The following is an 8,187-nucleotide window of genomic DNA, read 5'->3' as shown; positions in this document are numbered from 1 at the left end:
AAGTGGCGCGAGAACTTTGAACCAATCACTGAGTGAAGTAATGCAAAACACTCAATTGAAAACCGCTCTATGGGTATAATAAAGAGAGGATTTTACATGGCCGCGTGGGGATACGAATTTTATCTTCGAGTGCTGAAAGTATCTCTTACGAGTGAGCTCAGCAAACGAGTGAGAGATACTTTCAGCACAAGAAGATAGAATTCGTATCCCCAAGCGGTCACGTAATTTTCTGTTTATTGTATAGATATTGATGAAATGCCCAGATTTAGAACAACCGTGTTTTACCCATTTTCGAAACGATGAAAAAGCCGCTTTGGAGTCCAGGAAATTTAAACGAACACAAATATCATGCCATGTTTGTTCACTAACAGTTGAATTCAATTAAGTGTGACCGGGAACACTGTCGGCGGTTCAAGCACTCACACAGAATTTTTTTTCTCTGCGATAACCTCAAACATATTGTCAAGATTATATGCCATATTAAACCTGAAAGAGAGTGCATTTATTTCCAGGAGACGACTTTGAAGTCGAAAGAACTTCAAGGTAAGCATAGAAAACAATTTAGCCGTGTTTTTTTCTCACCGCTTGCCGTTTTATGGCGTGCCACCGTCAAATGAACACAACCAGTACAGTTCTTCTAAATGCACGTTTTTCTTAAAAATATCCAGGAATGATTTCCGTACAGGTCCCTACTTCATTACGCATGCAGAATAAATTAATTATGCTTTCGTTCAATTGTTTTGTAGAACAATACGTATACCCAAGGGAATCGCATCTATAAATGGCTAATTTGTACTTACGGGATAATCAAAAGTGGATGTCATTCTCTCTCTCTCGCTCCCTCCCTCTCTTTTATTTGCCGTTTTTCCTCACACCGTGTTTCTTTCTTTTCGTCCCAGCTTTCCTCTTTCAATTCCTTTGTCCTGTCTTTCTATTCCAGATCCCGCTCGGCTTTTTCTGTCCTTTTTCTCCCGCAGTCTGCCTTGAACTCCGTACCACTGTAAACCTCTGGATTACTTGTCCCTCTTCTAGACCACTAAGCTAACGTGTCAAGTTGCTAATTCGCACCTTGATAATGATATTTCTCCGGAATTCTGGACGACAATTTACATAACAATGATAAGTAATTATATACGCGTGCCGTGCCGACCACCAACAAATGCACTGATTTTGCTTCTTTTGAAACAACGTGACCCCTTAATAGTGCTAACCGTAACCCTTTAGGCTTAAGGTTGAACCCTGTAAAATTCTTTTGGAGGTTAATCGAGTATATCTGTGAATGTCTGAATTGCTTGTTTTTTTCATCCCCGTGCTGCACACTTAAAAGAACACTGCACGGAAGAGTATACCTCCTTGTGATTGGGGCATCCTATATGGGAAATTTTTTATGCAGGATTTATTGCAGTAAAGAATCTTTGAGTCGACGTTAACCCCTCTCTTTCATCAAACTGTAAAGTTTAAAACTAATATGGCCGCCCCTCAAGAAACAACTTTAAACTTATGGAAACTATCCCGACTTTTAGCCGATCACGAGCGGTGCATAGAGTGATGCAAAGAGCACAATCTACTCTCGTCCTCAATGAAATGCCCTAAACCTGAGATCGGAAACGCACTCAAATGGCAAAGACGAACTTCATCGGGAACGGATGGATTTGTTTGGCGATGCTCTAGAAAAAACTGCAATGGACAGGCTTCAATCCGCCAGAAGTCATGGTTTTCTGGTAGTAAGGTTTCCCTTGAAAAAATATTCGCCCTAACTTACGCTTGGGCGCATAAATTCACCACAACACAAGCAGTGCACGAAACTGCGTTAGATGAAGAAACCACCTCGACAGAAACGGTGATAGATTGGTATAACTATTGCCGGGAGGTTTGTGCAGATAGAATAGTGAAACAACATGCGACGCCAATAGGCGGTCCTGGTACAACTGTTGAGATTGATGAGTCCAAGTTTGGCAAGATCAAGATGAAGTATCACAAAGGTCGCTACATCGAAGGACAGTGGGTCTTTGGTGGCATTTTCCGCGAAACCGAGGCCTGCTTCCTTGTTCCGGTAGAGCGCAGGGATAACGAGACACTCTTGCCAATTATCCGCGCTCAAATATTGCCTGGAACACGCGTGATGAGCGACATGTGGAAAGCTTACGATTGCGTACAAGACGAGGGCTATCATTATCTCACAGTTAACCATCGCCTAAACTTCCTCGGCCGACACGCAGAGCATTGAAAATGCATGGTGAGGAGTAAAACGAAGCGGTATGTCTCATACAGGAACATGCGTGGATCTGTTTGAAAGCTACCTACAGGAGTGGTTGTGGCGTCAGCAAAACAAAAGTGATCCATTCGGAAACATCATTGAGCATATCGCTGCTTTGTACAATGTGCGAGCCCTCTCTATGCACCGCTCGTGATTCGGCGAAAAGAGCCGTACATTATACAGGAAAGAAAACAAACCCTCACTTTGCAGTGTTTTGGTGAATTGACAAGGAAACGAAGGACCATTTTGAGAGCAAAAGGAAGGTAGGCATTCAATTTCTGCAAATTTTTATTTGGTCCGTTTATTTTTCTTGAAACAAAGGACCGTATGCATAATGAAGTAGGGACCTGTGCGCAAATCTTGCCAATATCCAAATACACGTTTTAGAACGAAGATAGGAAACGTTTATCAACAAACGATGATGTGGTGGTCTCTGACATTTAAGCGATCAGCTAGAAATGAGCCGCGAAGATGGACTTCGATCCTGGATTGTAGAGAAAACGACCCACACTTCCATTTGGCGACCAAACAACATCAAACATTGTTTTGGTGACGAAACATGCTGATGTTGAAGTGAGTGGCCAAACTCCACAAGCAAAGAACTATGGGTCACTAAGTTTAATACGTAAACAACACGGCGGCTGTGCAAGCGTAGTACCCATGCGGGCGCCAAACATGTTTGATACGGCTGTCCAAACAAGCAAACTTCGCCTATCAAACACGAGAACAAAAGAAATGTTTTAAGTTTGATCGAATGTTTGATGGCCTTCAAATTTTATCTTACACGACCAAACAAATCAAACAGCATCAAACAAGGTGGCCAAACAGTAAAATTCTTGGTCACCAAACAATGTTTCACGTTGTTTGGTCGCTAAACATTTGCCGTTTGGACAGGCCTTAACACCATACGTCGAATTTCCAGTAAATTCACGCCTTAAAAATTGTTTCTCTTCATTGTAGAATTGCACTGTTTTGCTTTCTTGAAGAGATTGAATTACTATTTGTGCGCTGAGTGTTTAAAATTCTGCATGCGACTGTGGTCACCATACTGTCTGCACCTCTCCAAACTTGAAAAGTTTAGGCTGAATTTTTCAATTTTCGATTAAAAACCCTGGCGCACGCGCGTCCGTGATAATGCCCCTTTAAGTTCGACCCGTGTTTGATTTAAAAAGGTAAGTTGTGGTAAAAACAACTACGCATCGTTTCTGAGGAAACGATACAACGTAAATAGTAACTTGAGAGGACATGTGGTTACTAGTAAAATACGAAACCCAGAAAGATTGAAGGAAATGAAAGGGAATAGAGGAATTCACATCGAGCATGTTGATCATTTCCGAGTTTACTTCATTTTCACAGCAGGTTGAAGCGCGAAGTCAGTGGCTATTAGATCTACTTTTGGTGTAACTTAAGTAATGTACACGAGAAACACATTCAGCATGACAATGGTAAATATAAACTAATGAAAAATTATAAAAGGAGAACTTTTAATGTACTAATAATCGTAAAAAAGCACCAAAAATGCACCATAAAGAGATATAGCTAAACTAATTCGCAGGCTTGTTTAAATAAATAAGAATTCAGAACTCTCTTAATGACATTTACGTTTGCCGACTGTCTGATCTCCAAGGGAAGTTCATTCCAGAGCTTTGGGCCTGCTATGGAGAAAGCCCGATCACCATACGATTTAGTGTTGGTCTTACCAACCTCAAGATAATTTATCAGCAGGTAGTCCATAAGTCCAGTTTGGAGCTAACAAACGCGTGGATCAGAATCTCAGTCTGTTTACGTAGAGCTCTTGTCAAGATATCTTCGAATTTTTAGTTATGTTTCTTAAATAAAACTAAGCAGATTTACATATTTTAGTGATAGGTAACTGTCAAATTATACTCCAAGATTTACAGATGGCACCTCAAAGTGTGCAATTTGAGATACGGAGGTAATTAATTGTCAATCTCGGTTCTGTTCCCTTTTCAAAGGTAAACAAATATTGAAAAGCGTCAGCTTCGCACCTGCTCTTTGAAAAATAGGCCAATTGGTATATTAATTTTTTTTTTACATGTGTCAATTCTTTGTAAAAAGCAAAAATTAATTTTGTTTTGTTTCCGTGAGACGCAGTGAAACTAAACTCGCCCACTGTTTTTTAAAAAAAGGACGAAAACTAAGAATGAACATCAACACGTCGTTCTCTCGGCCAGAAGCTATCGCTATTTCGGGACAAGATGTGGTGTTCGCTGTTTTGTACTCGTCGATCATTCTGCCAGGAGTTCTTGGTAACTGTATCATCATTACAATCGTGAGGAAAACACCATCAATGCACACTACGACCAACTATCTCTTGATGAACTTGGCTGTTGCTGATTTAGTGACTCTCTTACTCTGTCCTGGATTATACGACTTTGCTCTAACATCGGTTCGTCTTCAGGGATTCACAGGAGATTTGATCTGTAAGCTGTTTTCGGGAAATGCTATTGTACCAATCTCGATGAACGCAGGAGTTCTGACGGTTTGCACAATTGCAGTGGAAAGATATTTGGCACTTGTTAAACCTTTTCATACCAGATTGCGGATGTCTAAAGAATCTGTTGGGCGTGTCATAGTGTTCCTTTGGATCTTGGCTGTGTTATCTTGCATCCCAGATATTAAATCCAACACTGTCGACGTTTCGTCTTTGAAGTATCATTGTAAGCGTCCCTGGAGCTTGGATGAGTATATCTATAACAAGCCCTTCATTATCTTTACTAGCGTTTGTTTCGGCTTTATAAGCTGTCTTGTAGTCTTTTTTTGCTATTTCGAAATTGTCCGTGGATTGTTCTTTACGCGAACAATTTGTTCACAATCCACAAGGAACAGTGCTGAAAGACAAGCCAATAACCAACTGGCTCGCCTTCTAATCTGGCTTTCTGTTTTTTTCGCTATCTGCTCGCTTCCGTTTTCAATTTACTTCATTTTTCTTGTATTCTCCGATACGAAAACTGTGCGAGAAAACTATGACACTTTGTATTTGTGGCATAGAATTAGCCGACTTTTGGTGTTCGCAAACTCCTTTTGCAACCCTATATTGTATGCTCTGCAAAGCTCTAATTATCGAGAGAGTTTCAAGATTCTTTTTAATGAGAGAGTGAATTGGTGCAATCTTTTCCGAAATAATTTTGCATCAAATGATGTTGATCGCATATAACACAACTCCAAATACAGTCAGTCTTGATTGTACCAGTCATGGTGATCATGCGCAGAGCAATGTAGAAGCGACATGTTAATTAAGACAAAATTATAGTTCATTATAGTTTGCAATTCAGGCAGGATGTAGGATCTTATCATTTTAATCAAAGCCGATTCTCCTAAATTTTGAACCAAAGGTCCGACCGTGATTCGAGTCCAAAATGGAACTTTCGATCCACAAACACAAACAAGATTCTGACTTAAATAACCCTCGATTTAAGACCAACGACCATGGCATTACCTAGGCAAACCAAAAAAAAAAAAGAATTTCCATTACTTAGTGATATTACATTTAATTTACCCAAGTTTGTTTCATTTCCTAAAATAAATAAAAAAATGACACTTTGAATTTACCCAAGTGGACAATACGAATGGCATTTGAGGTGTTTTTCAATTAATGTGTGCTGCACGTTATGATGTCTTCATAATATTATTTTACATTTAATAGCCCTTTCCACGGTTAGTTTTTTTCATTTGCATTACAATGTAATGTAACGTGGATGCGAGGCAATTTCGGGTTGAAACTACAAAAAGCCCGAAATTGCCTCACATACAAGCTAGATAATATTGTAATGCAAATGAGAAAAACTAACCGTGAAAAGGGCTATAGACCACTTTCATAAATGGCGACCACTTTTTCATCCTTTTGTCTTTACGTTAATTAACTGCGAAGATCATAGCTTCACTTGATTTCATATCCGCAGTTCATATATGACTCATTTCATATATCATTTCATCATTGATTCATTCCTCACGGGACCATTAGAACCCACAAATGACCAGCTCCAAACGTAAGTGGTTTCATAGCTCAGTTGGTTAGAGCGTCGCACCGGATTCGCGAGGTCGCGGGTTCAAACCCCGTTGAAGTCCTGAATTTTTCAAATATTCTTTTGAAATTTGCTCGTCGTAGCTAAGGTAGTTAGGTTTATTAGCATTAAAACAAAAGGATACTTTATTTGGCCGCCATTATGAAAGAGGTCTATTAGGTAGGTAAATGAAAGTGAAAGATGCAAGGACGGGATGGGCAACTACAAGAAGCATTTATTTTTAATTTCCATCAACTTTATTTGATACGATACGCTATCAATTGAAAAGCAATTTACATACTTTTGGAAAATGCCTTGAAAATGTGATAGTAAAACTGGAACAGGAACATTCAACATTCAATGACTAGAGAGCAATCTTTCGTCGTCATCTTTTTGATCCATGTGGTTCTTTCCTTGAAATACCATAAAATAGGAACAAAACTCGCTTATTATATTCGGGCCCAGCTGATTATTATTATTATTATCTGTGAATAAGTGTTGTAAAAATGATCGAAGATTGTTTGAAAATGTTGATACAAGTGAGAGTATGCTTTTGCGGCTTTCTGAGGTTGCGTTTAGCAGTTTGTGGCCGAGCCTGTCGCCTCTGTTGAGTCTGATTTCATTTGTGTCTGACAAATCGTCGCCCCTGTTTATGATTTGTGCCTGAAAAATCGATTTTTGACCCACGCAATTTGACTTTCTATCGGATACTGTAATCTTTGATTTCCAAATGAAAGAAATCGCTGTAAATATTCAAAAATTACTCGCCTTCAATCGCTATGCTGAACCTTTGATATGGATGCTCCTTAGGACATTGAGCCTCGTGACTCAAGTTACCCAGAACACCTTGCTAACGCGTTGAACAATACAGATACCATCTTCCGCGGCCTGTTAAGCAATACCGATACCACCTTGCGCGCTCCATCGAGCAAATCGAGATTGCTCTCCCCCGTAGAATATCTACCAATTTACATATTAATTTATAATTTTTCTTTTTATGAGGTTGGTTGGAAAAAAAAAAGACACCTTGAGGAGCCTCTATTTACATAGCACGTAAGAGACAACCTTAAAATTTGATTTAGATAAGTAATAAGTTGATATTTCAAAGATTGATAACACTTTTCAAAAAAGGCGGGAATTGCAGATATCTCCAACACATTCTAATATGCAGTTTGAAAAGCATAAACCGTTACTCGTGGTTGAATTTAATCAACAGAAACGTCACTCCCAAATATAACTTAGCCTATCATAAGCATGTTGCGATTACTCCATCTTCTTCATGTTGTACAAAACTGAAAAACTATCACATAAGTGGATTGGCACGAACGGTTTTAAAGTAACGATAGAGAATAGACGTTCCATTGTTGTGTGCTCCGCGCGTTTTCGTCAAAACCAGAAATTTGGTGATTCCCCGTTGTTGTATTGTGGAGTACGACAAAAAAATGCACTGAAATGCGTGCCGCAACTGCAGCACGGTTATTTTTCCCTCTTTTAACTAACAATATTCTTCGTTGTTATATTGCCGTAATAAACAAATAATAATAATAATATATATTTAGCTTTACAAAATTCTCAAAGCTTTACAATCTTACAATCTTAAATTCAAATCTTACATTCAAATCTTACATTAAAATTACATGCAGTATGAGAAACTCTAAAATTACAATAGATTTCTAAAGAAAAACAAGAAAATCTATATCCTGTATAATAATGCAAATAAGGTTTATACACTATACATAATAATAATAATAGTAATCTCTATACACTATATATAATATGATCTCTATACTCTATAGCACTGGCGGAACAGGTGTGTTTTAACTTTACTCTTAAAAATATAGAGTAATTCATAATTCTTAAGATCTACTGGTAGTGCATCCCAAAGTTTAGGGGCACTGGCAGCAA

The 8,187-nt window shown here is 38.7% G+C and overlaps 2 protein-coding genes across 2 annotated transcripts; both read left to right on the top strand.

The window, feature by feature from the left end:
- The first annotated feature begins 1,579 nt into the window (after positions 1-1,579).
- Positions 1,580-2,227, top strand: LOC138037595 (uncharacterized). Its single transcript, XM_068883499.1, has one exon. It carries the CDS (start codon positions 1,580-1,582, stop codon positions 2,225-2,227), a length of 648 nt encoding a protein of 215 aa, XP_068739600.1.
- A 1,971-nt stretch (positions 2,228-4,198) lies between these two features.
- Positions 4,199-5,962, top strand: LOC138038165 (QRFP-like peptide receptor). Its single transcript, XM_068883988.1, has one exon. It carries the CDS (start codon positions 4,422-4,424, stop codon positions 5,433-5,435), a length of 1,014 nt encoding a protein of 337 aa, XP_068740089.1. The 5' UTR covers positions 4,199-4,421; the 3' UTR covers positions 5,436-5,962.
- The last annotated feature ends 2,225 nt before the right edge of the window (positions 5,963-8,187 follow it).

Source organism: Montipora capricornis, chromosome 2 (assembly GCF_036669925.1).
Source record: "Montipora capricornis isolate CH-2021 chromosome 2, ASM3666992v2, whole genome shotgun sequence".
Taxonomy (NCBI): domain Eukaryota; kingdom Metazoa; phylum Cnidaria; class Anthozoa; order Scleractinia; family Acroporidae; genus Montipora; species Montipora capricornis.
The sequence above is the reverse complement of the archived record's forward strand: the minus strand, read 5'-3'. Positions and strand labels throughout refer to the sequence as shown.

Coding starts and splice junctions, on each gene's coding strand:
- LOC138037595 (XM_068883499.1), top strand. CDS start 1,580: ATGAAATGCCCTAAACCTGAGATCGGAAACGCACTCAAATGGCAAAGA.
- LOC138038165 (XM_068883988.1), top strand. CDS start 4,422: ATGAACATCAACACGTCGTTCTCTCGGCCAGAAGCTATCGCTATTTCG.